The 19,662-nt window shown below is 34.1% G+C and overlaps 2 protein-coding genes across 2 annotated transcripts; both read left to right on the forward strand.

Annotated features, from left to right (window-relative positions):
- Positions 1-497: 497 nt before the first annotated feature.
- On the forward strand, positions 498-3,832 carry LOC120126268 (receptor kinase-like protein Xa21). Its single transcript, XM_039144496.1, has 4 exons — positions 498-509; positions 1,723-2,943; positions 3,137-3,188; positions 3,462-3,832. The coding sequence occupies exons 2-4, from the start codon at positions 1,804-1,806 to the stop codon at positions 3,830-3,832; spliced, it is 1,563 nt and encodes a 520-aa protein (XP_039000427.1). The 5' UTR covers positions 498-509; positions 1,723-1,803.
- Positions 3,833-15,466: 11,634 nt separating this feature from the next.
- On the forward strand, positions 15,467-17,000 carry LOC120126315 (NAC domain-containing protein 2-like). Its single transcript, XM_039144537.1, has 3 exons — positions 15,467-15,716; positions 15,801-16,075; positions 16,284-17,000. The coding sequence occupies exons 1-3, from the start codon at positions 15,554-15,556 to the stop codon at positions 16,698-16,700; spliced, it is 855 nt and encodes a 284-aa protein (XP_039000468.1). The 5' UTR covers positions 15,467-15,553; the 3' UTR covers positions 16,701-17,000.
- Positions 17,001-19,662: the final 2,662 nt, after the last annotated feature.

Raw genomic sequence — 19,662 nt, forward strand, 5'->3', positions numbered from 1 at the left:
ATTTTTTATATCACAAGTCATATTCAAAGTAAATCATAACATATATAAGTTAAAAACCATAAAATCAAGTGAAACAAAATTATTCAAATTAACTACAACATAATATTTAAGGTAAAACATATTAAATAATAAATATAATTATATAACTATAATTAAAAAATAAATTTGGGGCTAAAAAATCATAACAAAATGATATTGTTTGGTTTAATTTTTTTTTTTTTAAATAATCTTACATGGCTAAGAAACATAGAAGAACATCTCAAAAGTCTAAAGAGTAAAAATATGAGAACAAAACAATCTCACATGGCTAAGAAACATAGAAGAGCATCTCAACTAACTTCTATAAATAATAGAGGTAATTTGGCATTTAAAATCATGGAGTCTTTTGGTGAGCATTGAGTGAATTATTTTTTCACTTTAATCAAACTCGAATTTTAGGCTTCAATCGAGCTTCTAAATTTATTTTAGTTCAAACCTTTTCGAGTTCAAGTTTCAATATTATATTTCGAGTTCGAGTTGAACATGATAATTTTTAGCTCGTGAGTTTGAGTCGAGTTGAGCTTACTTTTAAAGTTTTCAAGTTCTAGTCGAGCTCAACAATACTCGAGTTCGACTTAGCTCATTTAACAAACGACGTCGTTTAATTTATTTTTTTTAAAACAAAATTGGCGATTTTTTTCGGTTTCCATCCGGTCTGGTTCGAACGGTTCAACGGTTCCGGTCGGTTCACTAGTAACGGTTCAACCGGTGTAAATTAAACCGGACTAGACAGCAGTTCCCGGTTGAACTGGCCGGTCCGGTCCGATTTTCAAAATAATGCTTGAGCTTGTATGAGAACCATATTTCAGGCTCAGTACCATCCACCATCTTCAATATATCTTCGTTGTAAGAGATCGCTCCAAGAAATAATATGTTATCTGGTTCCATACCCTCCGTCCCACGGGATTTGCTTTCGTTAGAGGTTCGTTAGAGGTTATCGATTTCACTCTTAATAATCTCACTGGTCATACTTCAAATGATTTGTTTGATCATCTTCCTAATTTGAAGGAATTGGGCTTGAGTTATAACTCGCTTTCCGGTAGAATTCCAACTGGTTTATACAACTGCAAAGAGTTGCAATTTCTGTCTCTTTCGATTAACCAACTGGAGGTAATTTGAGTATGCTGCGAAACTGAATGGTGGCCAAAACCACTTTGAAGGTATTGTATAATTATCACTAGCAATAATGGTGCTATAATTTTCATTAGTGGAAGAAATTTGAATTTAGTTTTACTGTAACAGGTGAAATTCCATAGCAAATTGTAAATCTAACTCATCTTGAAGGATTTTATTGTGGTCATAACAATTTCACAGGTGAAAAACTGCTTCAGGTGACACAAAAGAATTCTCCATATTTTTTTCTGATATACCTGTGTGATAAAAATTTATGACAGGTTCAATACCAGATGAGATTGGCAACCTGAAGAATGTAGGATACTTGGTTATGGGAGTTAACAACATTGCTGGTTCTATTCCTCCTGCAATATTTATAATATTTCAACTTTGTATCAGATTGGTTTGGATGCAAATCAGCTTTCTGGCCATCTTCCATCAAACATGGGCTTTTGGCTTCCAAACCTGGAAGAATTATGTCTTGCGGATAATCAGCTCGTTGGTTCTTTCCCAGTGTCTATTTCCATTGCCTCTCAGCTTACTCTTCTTGACATGCCATATACCTGTCAGGCTCCATTCCTGACAATCTGGGAAATCTTAGAAATTTAAAGCTTCTCAATCTGGCCGTTAAATAATTTAACTTCCTCAAGAATGAGTTTTCTCTCTTCTTTGACAAACTGTAGAGGCTTGGAAGCGTTGGATATTGGTGGCAACACGGTGATCGGCAGTAAACTTCCAGGCTTGGTTGGGAATCTCTCAGGTTCTCTTTGGGAGTTCTCTGCATATGGCTGCAACATCAGAGGTGGCATCCCGAGTGAAATCGGCAACTTAAGTAACTTGATAAACATCGAGCTAGCCGGAAATGAATTGACGGGAATGATTCCTGCTACATTTGGAGCATTAAAAGAGCTGCAAAGTGATTATCTTATGGAAAATATGTTTGTAGGATCAATCCCATCTGAGTTAAGCAATTTGGCTTACTTAAACTTGACGAGTAACAAATTGTCTGGACCGATACCTTCTTGCTTAGGTAACCTTAGTTCTCTAAGAAACCTATTGGTAGGCTCCAATATGTTTTCTTCCTCAATATCTTCAACCTTGACAAGGCTTACCGATCTCCTCATCTTGAACTTGTCTTCAAATTCTCTAAGTGGTCCTCTTCCTATTGACATTGGAAAGTGGAAGGTTTTGACAAGTATGGACTTGTCGAACAATCGTTTCTCGGGTGATATCCCGATCGGAGTTGCAGATCTCAAAGACCTCACTCAGTTTTCCTTGTCCAATAATAGACTCGCTGGTTCTATTCCTACGTCATTTGGTGACATGTTGAGTTTGAAGTTCTTGGACTTGTCAAGAAATAATCTATCCGGAGAGATTCCGAAATCCTTCGATGTCTCTTTCAATAGGCTTGAAGGAGAAGTTCCTGAAGGAGAATCATTTGGCCGCTACTCAATTGAATCATTTAAGGGAAATAAAGCACTGTGTGGTGCACCTCAACTTCATCTTCCAAGCTGCAAAACTAAACCTCTCAAGAGTTCCAAGGCAAAGGCTAAGCTCATAATATATGTAGCAATGTCTATTGCCTCAACAATTTTGGTGATGGCTCTCATTATCATTATCTTGCGAAGTAGGCAAAGGAGGTACAAATTAACAACTCGGGAAGACTTGTTACCTTTAGGAACATGGAGACGGATCTCATACCATGAACTTCATCGAGCTACTGATGGATTCAGTGAGAACAATTTGCTCGGTAATGGGAGTTATGGTTCTGTGTACAAAGGGAGTCTTGAAGTTAGAAGGAGCTTTTAAGAGCTTTAAAGTTGAATGCGAAGTTCTCCGCAACATTCGTAACCGGATTTTAATCAAAATCATCAGTAGTTGCTCAGATGATCTCAATTTCAAAGCTTTATTGCTCGAGTTCATGCCTAACGGAAGCCTTGATGAATGGTTGTATTCTAGCATCCATTTTCTGAATATCTTACAGAGATTGAACATACTGATAGATGTAGTATCCGCACTAGAATATCTCCATCACGGTAACGTAACGCCGGTGCTTCATTGTGATATAAAACCCAGAAATGTTCTATTAGATGAAGATAAGGTTGCACATTGAGTGATTTTGGCATTGCAAAACTCTTATGCAAACGATTCAATGATACAAACCTTGACTATAGCAACAATTGGGTGTATGGCACCAGGTGATACTTCTTGAATTGCAGTCCTATTGAATCCCACTTTAACATGCATATACATAACATTTTAGAAATTCTATAGCATTCTTTTTCATTGATATGTGAATTTGTACACAGAATACGGAACAGAAGGAATAGTTTCGACGAAAGGAGACGTGTATAGTTTCGGAATTCTTGTAATGGAAACTGTCACAAGAAAAAAACCGACAGCTGAAATGTTTGCCGGAGAAAGAAGCCTGAAGAACTGGGTGAAAGAGTCAATATCAACGCTATATCAAGTTGTAGACAATAATTTGCTTAGCACAATTGGGAGAGAGCATGCAGCAGCCAACAATTGTGCCTTGTCCGTTCTGCAAATTGGCTTAGAATGTTCAGCAGAGTTACCGGATGAGAGGCTTGATATGAAAGAGAGTGTTCCGAAACTAAACAAGATCAGAGCCAAGTATTTAAATGATACTGAACTGCTTCGACTAAGGCACCACCGTTAATTTGAGTAAAATAAACTTGAGCTGTGTACGTGATCATACTACTTGAGCTTTGCATATGTACATCTTGTTGCTGCTTGCTATTTCTTAATCATCCTTTATAAAAATCAATTAATTTTCATGGACTTCATTAATTGCAAAATTAAACATGGTTTGAATCATTGAATCAATCCCTCATAGGTTCATAATATCATTAAGAGAGTTGGCTTTAGCTCTGAAGTCATCTGTAATATTCTCTTGGTCGTTATCAGCACTGCACCCTTCCATTCCATCTTGAATTTAATTTTTGGCGTTTTGGTCTTTATTTTTAGCTTTGATGAAAATGTTATTTAAGAGATTAAAAAAAAAATAGATCACGCTCGCAAAAGGCTTTATGATCTGACTCTCTAATTTATTTTTACAATCCAAACCCATAAGAATATCGTCGTACTAATTTTATAATTTTTTTACGAATAAAACTTCAAAATCATATTCACATCAAGATTCCCTAAGAACAATATCTCTCAGTAGGGGTGAGCTTCGATCGAGTCAAGAATTTTTTTTTTAAGTTATTCGAATTGACGAGTCATACTTTACAACTCGGACTTGATTTGAATTTTTTTCAAGTCGAGTTGATTTTTAGAATTTCTGTTTAAATTTAATTGTAAATATTTATAATATTATAGTATTATTTGATTTCAATTTAAGTGACTTTCTATAACCATATATACAATACAAATATATTTCTTCATATTTTTTTCATATGTAATATACATATATCATACAAAGTCCAATGACTCGAGTCAAACTTGAAAATAAATTCATTAGTTACTAAAAATTTGGAGTTATTCGAGTTGCATTTTACAACTCGATTTGAATTTGATTTTTTTTCGAGTTGATTCGAGTTTATGAAATTGTAATTCGAACTCAATTCTAGTCGAACCGAGTTGAAAATTTTGGTTTTTCAAATCGAGTCGAATTTTGCTCACCTTTATCTCTCAGTTTCATCACTTATATATCTCAATAAAATTTTCTTATCTCGACACATATAAAAAGTTTTTTTTATTAATCTAGGATAAATACAAAGTAGTATTTATTCAATAATAACAGATAAAAAAGTACTAAAAATTAAATTTAAAGTATATTTTTATTACAATTTTAATATTTGAATTACATTTTTTTCAATTACATCATTAAACTTTTTGAATTTTCATCCAATCACTGGTGATTAATTTTTTAACATAATGGGGACATGTCATTTCATTATTATTTTTCATACAATACCCTATGCTAATCCCTTCTAATCACCGTTATCGTTCAAATTGCTGCCCAATACTATTCGTTTTTTCATTTTTCTCCTTCTTTATAGTCTATTTTTTTCTCTCAAAATCCATTAAAAATAGAGAAAATCAAGTCAAAGTTTTAACTTATCTCTTAGTTCAATTTGTGACAGTGATTATTCGATGAGATTAATTTTGAGCTATATTATTATTTTTTTTGAATGAATATTTTTATTATTGAGTTTTTTTAATAGATACCTAAATTTAAAAAGTTCGATGAGATTAATTCTACGCTGATTGGAAAGTAGGAATTTCATATGAAATTTTAGAAAAAAAAATATGCAATTCAAATAAAAGCTTAATAATAAAAACAATTTTATATCAATTTAAGAGAAAAAAAAAGTCTACATCAAATACCAAATATATATTTAAACCCTTATTTTACTGTTCATATAAATTGACAGTACCTCTCAAAATATCTTTGTGCCTAGTGATCAGCACGTTATTAGAAACCCCACCACAGCAGCCAATCCATTTGGAAACTGAAGTGTATTCGAAGAATGAATTTAAAATTTTAAAAGAGATGATTTTTTAAAATTCTAAAAACATAAAAATATATTATTAATATAAAATATAAAAATATATTTAAAATATATAATAATTTAAAATTTTTAAAGAAATGATTATTCCATCATGTACCTTTCTCGATCCATCTTGATCATAACAATATAAGAACAAATAAACCAGGAAAAAAGGATAAAAGGACAAAGTAGCGGACAGTTCATTACATGTCGTAAAGATGAAATTATTAATTGAAAAACTAGTTTCGTATATTGGCAAGCTGTGGACTTCCTCTAGACTAATTGTTGAAACCATTTCAGACAAATTGACAGCAATGTGCGGAAAGAAAGAAGTATGAGACAAATCGGGCTTTGAAATTTGGTGAAAATTGTAGTCAAATTTATTGTATAAGTAACAATGATGATATAATTAACGAGTTCATTTCATCTAGACGATATGACAAAATATGCTTTCCATGTGTCAATTGTCATATTGATCAAAAGTTGAGATTGTGAGAAGGGTTTAGGAGCAAAACTCTTTTTGCTTTCACACCACTTTTTTGTGAAGGGTGTTATGCCCTACTAATCGATTAGGGAAAAGGTCGTTTGTCGAAAGTTGGATTTGGTCCCATTAAGTTCAAAACAACTATCATCATGATGTATATGTATATCCTACACAGAAAAATCCCTTCGACTTGAATTATTTGTTTGTAAAATTAAAACTCTTCAATAGATAATTTAAAAGTCCAAAACAAGTCGGCAAAAACTTTCTTTTCAATGATAACTTCTATGTGAAGTGTGGTCGCAGGAAGAATATAAGATCTTACAATGGTTCTAAGGGATGAAAAAATTTATTTCTTGCAGTAGAGGTGATAGCTCATTATATGACTGATCTCAATCATCATATAACAATGTCATTGCTTTCTTTTTAGCTATCTACGACTTGTATTAAGATAAAATATAATCAAATGTATTCTGGATGGATGCCACTAACATTTTAACATGTATCTTTGAATTTTTTTCGACCAAAAGCTTTACATACAAGTATATAACTTCTGAATCTAAATGTTTGTGGTCTTGTGTCAACAAGGTCATTGTACATGCGTGCTGGCTATTGAACCTTGTGACTTCCTACTGCATCTTCTATTGTAAATATGAAACTTGTATCCTTCAGTTACACCCAACGTCATGGTGTGTAAACCTTACGAAATATGTTTTTTGATCAGATTTCGTGACAAAGAATTGGAGATGGGGCTTTGATGCAATACTCCTTTATTTCAAACTGTAAATCTTTTTTTAGTTTCAAACTAGGACCCAATCATCAACTTGGTTGATCCATTGTCTGAATAACCCCAAGGGCATAACATATATCCGATATATCATGGATTTCAAGATTCGTCATAGTATCGTAATTAATGTCATGCATTGCAATTGGATGATGATAACGGGGCAAATTGTTTTAAGGCATTTAGGGCTGAGGTTAATTGGTGTAAGGGCCCAAACATTTAGAGCACTCTATAATTTATGACCTTGTGAAACAGCTGCCTACCATTCATCAGCCTCAATATCCAAACCTTGTCTCTCTAATGTAGACTCAAATTCATTAGAATCATCAAGTGACGGTGTCTCGTCATCTCCTATCAATGGAACAATTGTTTCATCATCCTCACTAAACTCAACAAGGCTTTCATTGAATTGCCCAACAAGATTATCATCTATACCACTTACATCTTGTATAGATGTTCTTGGTTCTTCTGTTACCATTGATGAGGTCAAAACATCTGATGCGTCTGTCATTTTTAAATAAATCTCGATCATATCATTATTTGTTGATTGTTACAATTCAATCATAATAGTAATGTCGTCGTTGTCATGTTGGATTATTGCTAGCGATGTTCATTTTTTGGTTTTAACCTAATTAACTGACTAAACTGAATTAGTTTGGTTAATTTGGTTAGCCACCGAATTAATTAGGTCGGGCAACGATTAATATTATTTTCAATAGTCGATTACGGATTAATTTGGTTCGAAATCATTTAATTAACCGAATTAACTGAAATTATTAGTTATTAAGTATACTATATATTGAATACATATTTTAATCTCAAGCTCATTAAGAATTAAGACCTAATTAATTTTTAATTATACTAGACTCATTAAATTATCAGTACCTAACTAAATTATAACTCAAATAAAAAATACTTTTAGTATATTCAAATTAATTCTAATAAAAATATAATTATTAAAAAATTTTGATTAATTCGGTTAACCAACTGAAATGGTTGAACTTTATTCGGTTAGGTTAATGGTTAGAAAAAAAAAGTTTGGTCAATTTGGTTAATGAAAATTCGGTTATGATGGTGGTCATATTAATCGTTTGAACATCCCTAATTATTGCATATGTGATTGGACTTGATGAGATCAGTTGTCAATAACTCAAACATGAAATAGAAGCTCCAAGTTTTCTTTCAATTTTGTTCTTCATTTGGATATTAGATACATCTATAGTGAACATCATGCGGACGAGCCTGGACGACTTAAGCACAACACCAATATCATTTTGTAGAATTTTGCCATAGTAATGGACAACTGTGAAGAATTTGTTGGTTATTGTTTGAAATACTTTTTTCATTGATTCAACGAAGCTATAAAAAGTAGAAACTTTTTAGGTAACATAAGCTAATTTATAAGATCTTATCATAATATTTAAAAAAGATAGAGAAACTTAACTATTCACATCCTTTTCTTTCTAGTGAAATATCACCTCAAATAAGAATTTCTTTCATATTGAATGAAAAATCTTATTTGATACAATAGTAATTTCAAATGTAATAGAATATTAACTATTCATGTTATTTTCTTTTTAGTGATATATCACATCAAATCATAAAAAAATTTCATATTGAATGAGAACTTTTATTTGGTTCAGTAATAATTTTAAATTACGGAGTATCTTAACTATTCGTATCCTTTTCATTTTAGTGATATATCACATCATATCAGAAAATCTTTTATATTGAATGAAAAAAAATCTTATTTGGTACAATAAAGCAGATAGCAGTAGACCATAACAGACTAGTAGATCAGATAGTAGCAGCTTTGATAACTTGAGCATTTCAGTGATAAACTTTTAGTATGTTTTAGTTGTTAGTGTGGCGCTGAGCTAGTTAGCGCAGCCTTTGGATTGTTTTCCGTAGGCAAGTCAGTAGATCGAGAGATCGAGGAATAGTAGATAGATCAAGGTCCAAACTATTGCAGATTCAGAGTATGTCTTAGCAGTTTTATAAGGATATGTATATTTTATAAACCCTGTTGTATCATTTGAGTCATAAATTTTATAAAGAGTCGGTCTGTAATATTTTAATTTGGAGCTCCTTAGTGTACATATTTTATTTATTCTTCAGTTTATTTTACGGTTGTTTTATATTTAAAGAAAGTAAGAAAAAGTTGGTCAACCACTTTGGTGGTTTTGTGTAGCACCTTAAATCGATTGACTGAGTGTCATACTGGTCTAGGGTGTTATACAAGGATCATCCCAAAACTCGATCACACTTCCGTCACTCATCACACATCTTAGATGTCGAGTTTGGCTAACGGGGCGGTGATGTTTCTCCACACCCAAGAGGACTTGTTATTTTGAGTTAGTCTCGAGAGCATCAAATTTTGATCGAACAATAACCTTTCCCCTCGAGCATTTTGATTCACCGCCATATCTCCAAATCCACGGGAAAGTCTCACGTGCAGCGTCCTTAATATACGGCTAAGGAAATTTTTTTAACAAAACCGGTAAAAAAATTACCGGAAACATTATTATTTATAATGGTTTTGTTATTATTAGACGCTTTACCAGTTTTGTTAACATATCTGGTAAAGCGCTACTGGTTTTGTTATTTTTTCTACCAGTTTTGTTATTATTGAGTACTTTACCGGAAATATTAAAAAAACATTAATGATTTAGATAAAAATAATAATGTCTTAGGAAATTTTTTACTGATTTTATTAAAAAAATAATAACAAAACCAGTAGCGTCTTTCTTTAATCGTATAGTAAAATTGTCGCACAGTAGAAGTTCCCCAAATCCACTTGTTTAAGATTGAATGATTCTTGATTCTAAAGTCAAAAATAAAAACCCAAACCTCCAAATGATCTTGGTTTGCTAATAATATCCTACTTCATCAAGTGGATTTTTCTTCTCCTTTGCACCCCAAATAAAATTGGTCATGCTTTTATTTAGTTTGCCTATCACTGCTTCAGGGATAAGCAAAAGTGAGAGATAATACACCGGAAGGTTTGCCAACACAGACTTGACCAATATTATATGACCACCGAACGAAAAGACTTTTCCCTTCCATCCATTGAGACTAGATTGAAACTTCTTAATAATAGACTGCCATAGTTCTTTCAAATTTCAGGACTACCTCTAAGGTAGGCCTAGATAGACAGTTGATAAAGAATCCCAATAACACTCAATGTCAGTTGCCCTATCCATGATACAAGGATCATCCATATTAATTCTGAAAAGATTGGTCTAACAACAACTTCGAACAATCTTAATACACTTTTTATATTCCTGACCTTCTTTAGGCTAACATCCGAGAAGACTAACAAATTGTTTGCAAATTGTATGTGGGACATACTCAGACCGTCATTTCTCATCGAAACACCCATAAGTACCCCCGCATCTACAGCTTTATGTATTAGACCACTCAAAGCTTCACCAACTATGTCAAATAGAAACGACGACATGAGGCAACCTTGCCGCAAACCTCGTTTAAGGTTAAATCTATTTGCTGATTTACCGTTTACCAAAATCGCAATAGAAGAGGTCGAAATGCAACAGTTAACCCAACCCCTCCATTTCTTGTAGAAACTCATCTTTTTCATTATAAAATTTAAAAAAAATCAGTCCACTGAATCATAGACTTTTCTGAAATCGACTTTGAAAACAATAGCTTTTCGCTTATTATGCTTTAAGTCATCTATGATTTCATTAGCAATCAGAGGGAAATCTGATATGTGTTTGACTTTCACAAAAGCGAACTGATTTTCGCCCACCACTTCACTGATACAGCCTATCAACCTTCTAGCAAGCACTCTTGTCAAAACCTTGTAAAGACTGCCCATGAGTGAAATCGGCCTAAAATTTTCAAAACCTTCAGGTGCAGTCTTCTTCGGCATATGGGTCATGAAAGAATAGTTGAAGGACTTATCCGTTACACTTCCTTAAAAAAAATCATAGAAGAAGACCATAATCTCTCCTTTAATAACATTTTAGAACTTTTTGTAGAAGTCCAGATCAAAGCCGTCGGAACTGGGAGCACGCGACCCATCAGTTGACGAGATGGCATCCCAAATCTCTTGTTCCGAGAATGGATCCCTGATTGATCTTCTTGACTCCACGAATAGTTTTCTTAAAGGAACTTCAAAATGTTTTACTGCCACGGTCTTCACTTCATTAAAGCTGTCACAGAAATGGGATTCAAGGGCCTTTGATATGTGCATCTGACTGTTAACCACCGCATCCCCCACCCTTAAGGAAGAAATATGGTTTACTCTTCCTCGCATGGCAGCAATAATATGGAAGAACTTTGTGTTTTTTTCGCTCTCTTTGAACCACTTCAGTCTTGATTTTTGAAGTCACTCTCTTCCTCTCGCCTATATTTTCTCCATAATTTTGCTTTTAACGTCCGAACTTCTTCTGATAAGTCTTATTGTAGCCCGATGATATCAAGCATCCTTCCAACCTTTCTATTTTATCTTCAATCAATTCAGTAGAATTACGATCCTTATCTCGATCAGCTGCTGCCCATGGCTTCGACGCTTCTTTCACCTTTGTCAAAAGAACACCATGTTTACCGTTGATGCAAATTTTATTCTGAACAGAAATTATTTTGAAGGCTTTGACAACCTTCAAACTTTGGTATCGTTGTTGGTTCCCTTAAAATTTACACTGATCTTTTCTATTTATTTGGGAATATTTTCTCAAAATATTTTTTTTATTGAGCTTTGCATTTTAATTTTGCAGTATTCACCAGGAGTTTAATGCAAAGCATACTTAAAGGTGAACAGATTTGTATGTAAAGTACGTGGATATGCCTATAATACATAAAGAGAGTGATTGAGGTTAAAACATTACTTGTGTTGGGTGATTGATAGCAAAATATTCATTAGCTTTTAACTCTACATATATGCATGTAAACGAACTCGTTCAGCCAACCGTTCGTGAATCGTTCATTTATGTGCATTTATTTATTAAACGAACAAATATAAATAAAACTTTATGTTAGTTTAATTAAATGAATGAGCACGAACAAAGGACTCGTTCGTTCATTTACATTCGTTAATATTCGCTAATCCGTTCGTTTATATTCATTCATTTATGTTCATCTATATTTGTTTATGTTCATTTATGCTAATTAGTTTATATTCAGCCTAATCTCCAGACATGTTTCAAATATTAAGGCTTAATAAATTTTAATCTTAAACTCATTAATATTTTAAAACCAATTAATTTTAAACTTAAATAAAATACTCAAATCAATTAAAAAAAATATAAATCCTAAAAGTATTTGGAAAAGAAAAAAAATCTTCTTAAATATAAACCCAATTAATTTTATATTCGTTTGTTTACGTTTGTTCGTTTGTATTAGTTTATCATTTTAACGAACGAACATAAACAAACACAAACACAAACAAACTAAATTTCTTAACCAACAACATGAACAAAAAATTTCATTCGTTTAGAGAGAGAGAGGGGGGAGAGAGAGAGAGAGGATTATTTGATTTAAATTATTTTAACGATTTGATGTGGTATTTTTTTTCTTTATTTGTTATGATTCCTTTCTGTTTAGAGATTGACAATGACCAATGTCCACTTAGCAAGTTCTTAGCATAAACACACACACGCATTATGTTATGTTTATATATGTATATATAATATACAGAAAGTGCCCAATGTATACATGATTTTTCAGTTTAGTGTCTAATGTTATTTTTTGTTTTAGTTTGGTGTCTAATGTTTCGTTCCATTATTCAAATGGGTCACGTTATAATAGACCTTTAGTTTTCTCCGTTAAGTGACACGTGTCACAATATGGTAATTTTAAAAAATTTCTTTTTAAAAATAAATATTAAAAATATTAGTATATTTATAAAAAACCTTATTTCTTTTAAATTACAAAAAACTCCAAATCCTAACACCGAATCTTATCCACCGTGGCGGACGGCTACTACGACGTGACCCACCAGTTGGGTTTTGAGCGGACGGCTACGAGGAAGCTAAATATAATGATGGGGAGGCAAACGGAGGTCCAAAGCGTTCAGAATCGTCCAAAATCCGAGGAGTCGGGTTGGGTTTTCAGCGAAACTTCAAGGGTTCGATTCCAGCGAACGGCGACGACTATCCACGTATTGTTTTGGGGGGTTTTGATCATGGCGACGATGTGTTTCGATTGAGCTGGGCAGTGACAAGAACGGACGAGCGGCGGCGGCGGTCGACGTGGATTTAGGGGTTCAAATGTAGGTTTTCAAAATTTTGGAATTATTTTGAAATTAAAGTGTTTTTGATTTTAAAAAATATATAATTTTTGAGATTTTTCTCATTCAAACAACCCCTCCTTTTGAGTTCTTACCCCGCCTCTCACCAGAGCCCATGGAGCTCTTACTGGAAAATACCAATGGCGATAACAAATCAATAATCAGTCAAAACCAAATAAAACGGGAAATCATCAAACCCATAAGAAATAACATGAAGGAGAACAAAAACACAAACAATATGCAAGCATTCAATAAACATGAGAAAAATCCCAAAAGTTATATATTTTTTAAAATAAAAAACACATTAATTTCAAAATAATCCCAAAACTTGAAAACCTTCATTTCAACCCCTAAACATATGCCAACCGTCGTTGCCGCTCGTCCCTTCTTATCACCGTCCAGCCCAATCGAAGCGCCTCGCCGCCATGATCAAAACCCCCAAAACAATTTGTGGATAGCTGTCGTCGTTCGTCGGAATCGATCCCTTGAAGTTTCGCCGAAAACCCACCCTGACGCCTTGGATTTTAGACGATTCTGGCCGCCTCGGACCTCCGTTCATTTCACTGCCACTATATTTACCTTCCTCGTCTTCGTCCGCTCAAAATCCAACCGGTGGGTCACGTCGTAGTCACCGTCCGCCGCCGTGGGTAAGCTTCAGTGTTAGGATTTAGGTTTTTTTTAATTTAAAAGAAATAAGAGTTTTTTTATAAATATAATAATATTTTTAATATTTATTTTTAAAAAGAAAATTCTTAAAATTATCATATTGTGACACGTGTCACTTAACGGAGAAAACTAACGGTCCGTCACAACGTGACCCATTTTGAATAACGGAATAAAATGTTAGACACCAAACTAAAACGAAAAAAACGTTAGCCACTAACTGAAAAAATAGGCATACGTTGATCACCTTTTGTATATTATATCCATTAAGTTAATAACAATGATCTATAACTAAAAGTCAGTTGGTCGTCTTATATGCTAGGATAAATATATATTTAATATTTGAATTTAATTTTAAAGTATAATTTGATGTCTTAAGTAATAATGATTGTAAATAATTTATTTAAATTATAAAAATCATATTTAATTATTAATTTAAACATAAAAATTTAATTTTTATTTTTAACTAAATTTAAAAATTAATATAAAATATTTTCAAATAATATTTAAAGGAAAAAATCCGTATAATGTGTTACAATTATTTTTGCATCTAAAGTGAATATTACAACGACTTATGAAAGACATCAAAAGACCTAATGACTTTTTTAAAGATGTTTAGAAGATTCGATGACTTCTTCAAACTCAATGCATAATCGCAATTAGAGGTGAACAAAAAATTCGAATATCCGATTTTGCCTAAAAAATATCCGAAATTAGATTTTGGAAAAATCGATTTTTTTTTAAATCGGATCGGATATTTAAAAACCAGATAGTATAACCGGTTTGGGAAAAAATTGAACGACCGGTTTTTTTACCGGATAAAAAACCGGTTTTTTTTCAAACCGGATAAAAAATCTATTTTTATCCGAAAAAAAATCCAGATTTTTAAAAAAATTGGATTTTTATCCGAAAAAATCTGGTTTTTTTAAAAAACCGGTTTTTTTGCAAACCGAAATCGGTTACACCGGTTACACTATCCGGCCCTCCAAACCGGTTAGGATCCGATCCAGTTTTTTAAAAATCCGGTTTTTGGGTTGGGGAAAAAACCGGATCGGTTTTTATCCGATCCGGATCGGATTGAAATCCGGCTTCTGTGCATCTCTACTCGCAAGTGCTTTTTCAAAAAAAAAATATTGAAATTATGGTATTTACTGAACATTATCTTTATCTTCTAAAGATAATAGTCTTCTAATTATCTTGCATATGATCTTTTAGCATTCACCTAAATACTAAGTTAATTTTCCTAAAACATGAGAAATTTTTTCCCAAAACATTATTTGGTAAAATTTAACAGTTATGTACGATATTAAAAATTAGAAAATGAAGATGTATACTCAACCAAGAGACATGCCTGCCGCACAAGAAGGCACTTAAACCCGAATATCCGTTTGGGGTTCTTTCGGGGGGTTCAATGTACTTACATTGAAGGGCACCTACTTGCAAAACACATGGCGTAGGCAATGACAAAATCACCCACCTCTGCACTTTCTACACCCACTTACTTCACGTCCATGTCCTCCACGTAGCCCTAATCCCTCCCCGCTAAAAGCCAACAATAACCGCATCGCCACGTGGATTCTAGATGCATTCCTACTCAATTCCTGCCACGTGTCCCTTCCCTTCTCTACTCTCCTCTCCTCTATAAATTCCTCGTTCTCCGGTTGATTCCAAGTTTCAATCGCCAGAGCGCGCAAAGCTGAAGAAAAATGACGGCAACGGAGTTACAATTACCCCCTGGCTTCAGGTTCCATCCGACGGATGAGGAGCTCGTCATGCTCTATCTCTGCCGTAAATGTGCATCGCAGCCAATCGCCGCCCCGATTATCGCCGAAATCGACCTTTACAAATACGATCCGTGGGACCTTCCTGGTAAACGTTCTTTCTTTATTCTCTTCAAATCATAAATCTTTTTCATTATATTTTTTCTAATGTGTGTTTTTGTTGAATTTACAGAATTGGCCTTGTACGGCGAGAAAGAGTGGTATTTCTTTTCACCGAGAGATAGGAAATATCCCAACGGTTCAAGGCCGAACCGTGCGGCAGGATCTGGGTATTGGAAGGCAACCGGAGCTGATAAGCCGATTGGAAAACCAAAACCGGTCGGTATTAAGAAGGCTTTGGTTTTTTACGCTGGGAAAGCTCCTAAAGGAGAGAAAACTAATTGGATCATGCACGAGTATCGTTTAGCTGACGTCGACCGGTCGGTTAAGAACAAGAAGAGCTCAAGGGTACAAAAACTTTTTTACTTATTTAAATTTTTCTAATAATCTGAAATGATTACGAAAAAATCACGACATTGGAAAGGGATTTTAGTTATTACTTTCCTGTCGAGGAAAATATTCTTTCCTATTTTACAGGAGTCATGAAAACGTTAAATTTATCGAATTAGGACTTTATATTAGCATTAATTAATGAAAGCTGACGTGTTTGTTGTAGTTGGATGATTGGGTGCTGTGCCGGATTTACAATAAGAAAGGTAGCATCGAGAAACAACCCCCGCAGGCTAGATTCAACCAGATCGTGGACAAGAAGCCGGATATTGCCGCACTGGAGATGGAAACGCGTGGGCTTCGACCGGCTCCGACGGGGACTATTAACGACGTCGTTTATTTCAACACGTCGGAGTCGGTCCCGAGGCTTCACACGGACTCCAGCTGTTCGGAGCACGCGTTGTCTCCCGAGTTCACGTGCGAGGTACAAAGCGCCAACAACGCCAATACTACTCTCGACTTTCATTACAATTACATGGATGCCACTGTGGATACCGGGGTTTCTTCCGAGTTCCAAAGAGGTAATCACCTGTCGCCCCTCCAGGATATGTTCAGGTACCCGCAGAAGCCGTTTTACAAATGAAGGGTGGATTTTGAAATGGGCTGTGTCTACACGTGTGGCTCCCTGTGTGTGCATCGCTACACGTGTGCGTAATAATAACAAAATTATTAAAGAAAAGAAATTTGATTGGTTGACTGAAAAGAAGATGGGCCGTATGAATTTTTGTGATGGTGATGGAACGGTGAAAGCTGGATTTTTTGTTGCGAAGCCCTAGTTTGTTGGTCGTCAAAAGTAAACGGATCATTTAGCCGATGGTATTGGTTTTGGGTCTGAAGAATCAAAATGGAATTTTATATTGAGAATTGTGCTAGAAAAAAAAATGAATTTAGAACGTAATATAAAAATATGTATATAATTTGATAATTCGAACACAAATCTTATTAAAAGAATATTTGTTTTAATTTAAAGGGATGTACTTTTTTGTATATTATATTTAATTTTAATCATTTATATTATTAATTTATTATCAATTGGTTAAATATATGTATAGTTATTGGATTCCTAAGGTACGTTGTAGTATGTTTCATTGTTCTAATTCGATGTTAATACTTATGAGCATGTTAAGAGTTGGGTGCTCCATTTTTACTCGCAATAAATTATGCCGGTTAAACCGATAATGAAAATGGTTAAGTTTACAACTTTAATAAATTAATAAAATAAGCCTTTATTTATTAATTAAGTTTTGGATATAATTTATCTAAGGTCTAAATCGTTGTTATATGAGTTAATAAAAGACAAAAATCTTAATAAGGAGTGGCGGTGGTGGTGTTAATTTGGTCTATATATCTTGATGATGAAAAATAATTAATGTATTTTATTGAATTGATATGTGATGATGAGGAATATTTATAAACTATTAATAGATTATATGGCTTGAAATCGATTAAATGTGTTTAGATGTATTAATAATGTTATATTAGCTTTTTCATCAAGCTGGTAATCGAGGATTTGGAGTAGAAAATTAGTAGTTTTGAAATGGATTTGCAAGTCACATGAGAAGATTATGCTGCTGTTGAAGTGTTAAGACGACTTAAATGTAGGCTTTGGGAAGAGTATAGAAAGGAAGAGCTATCTAAGTTGCAAAAATAGAGAGAGAGATGGATTTCGGAGGGGATCGAAATACTTCTTTCTTCCATAATTTTGCTTCTGCAAGGAGACGGGTTAATTTGATTAATTATTTGCTTGAAAATGGGTTGGGGATTGAAGACCCAAAAGATTAAAGAAGCTGATTTTTTATTATTTTCGAGGGGTTTATAATAAGAAGATTGCTCTGGACGTGGTTGACATGAATATTCCCTTTCCGAAGTTAGATGCAGCCCAAATAAAGCGGTTGGAGAACAAATTCACAGAGGAAGAAATCTTGCAAGCTTTCCAGTCCTCTGATGGTAATCGTGCACCGGGGCGGATGGGTTTAATTTTAATTTCTTTAAGAAATTTTGGTTGGATCTGAAGGATGAAATTATTCAATTTTTTGATGATTTCTACTATTCGGGGGAGCTTGATTCGCGGTTAAATCATTATTTTACTTCACTAATTTTGAAGAAGCTTAATCCTTAGTCTTTATAAGAATACATGTCGATTAGCTTGGCTGGAGGGGTATACAAACTGCTTAGTGAGGTCTTAGCAAGTCATATTCGTTTGGTGTTGGGTTCATTGGTTAGCCCGTTATTTTGGGAAGGCAGATTTTGGACTATGCTTTGGTTGCCAATGAAAGTATAGATATGCTAATGAAGAGCGAAAGATCAGGGTGATTTTCAAGGCTGATTTCAGGAAGGCGTACGACACAGTCAATTGTGAATTTTTTGTTGAGGGTGATGTATTGGGAAATAAATCGAGTACGAGTAATTTTCCTATAACTAGATTAGTGAGAATGTGAAATAAAAGCAGAAAAATAATACCCGAAATTGATAACGGAGTTCAGCCAATTTTTCTTACGTCTCCAGACTGCTGCAGATCTTTTACTAAGAGAGAAAATTTACAGGTTTTTACAAAACACTCACTACTCACAAGAAAGCTCTCTAGTAATGGGAGAAAGAAATGATTTTTGAGATGATTTTGAAGCTAAATGGGTTAGGGTATTTATAGTTGAAGCTTAGGGACTAATCTTATAAATACCCTAAAGTGTACAGTGGTTAAAAAAGTAATTAACCCATTTACAATTTTAATTAAAAATTGGGGCACCGAATTCGATGCCCCTTTTGTTGATTTTAAACGCCCAAAGTTGCCTTTGTAGAAAACCATGTCTCCCGCCTCCCTTTTTGATTTTTTTCTTTCAACAATCTCCCACTTGAAGACTGATTTTAATCTGACTTCACACCTTGATCGATGCAGCAACATTTCTGGTCTTGTTACTCTAACATGCCAACTGAAGCTGAACACGACTTCAGTTTGTCTGTAGTCACCGTCTTTGTTAACATGTATGCCAGATTTTGAGCTCCACTAATCTTTTCAAGTTTCAAAATCCCATCTTCCAGAAGAGACCAGATAAAATGATATCGTAATTGTATGTGCTTCGTCCTGAAATGAAAAGACGGATTCTTTTCTAGATGGATAGCACTTTTACTGTCGCAATACAAGACATTGTTTTCTTGTTTCTTGCCTAACTCTTCCAAGAAACTTTGGAGCCAAGCCATCTCCTTGCTGGCTTCCGTAACAACAACATATTTTGCTTCTGTTGTGGAGAGAGCAACTATCTTCTGTAGTTGAGAACCCCAACTCACTGTGGTTCCTCTTAGTGTATAGACATACCCTGTAGTGCTCCTTCTGATGTCAACATTTCCGGCTAAGTCAGTATTTACATAGCCTATTAGTATCGTATCTCCACCTTTGAAACAAAGTGTTTTGTTTGTAGTACCCCACAGATATCTGAGGATCCATTTGACTGCTTCCCAGTGTACCTTTCCCGGATTATTCATGTATCTGCTAACATCTCCCACTGCATGAGCAATATCTGGTCTGGTACAAACCATGACATACATCAGAC

Source organism: Hibiscus syriacus, unplaced genomic scaffold, assembly GCF_006381635.1.
Source record: "Hibiscus syriacus cultivar Baekdansim isolate YM2019G1 unplaced genomic scaffold, ASM638163v2 tig00110457_pilon, whole genome shotgun sequence".
NCBI classification, from domain to species: Eukaryota; Viridiplantae; Streptophyta; class Magnoliopsida; order Malvales; family Malvaceae; genus Hibiscus; species Hibiscus syriacus.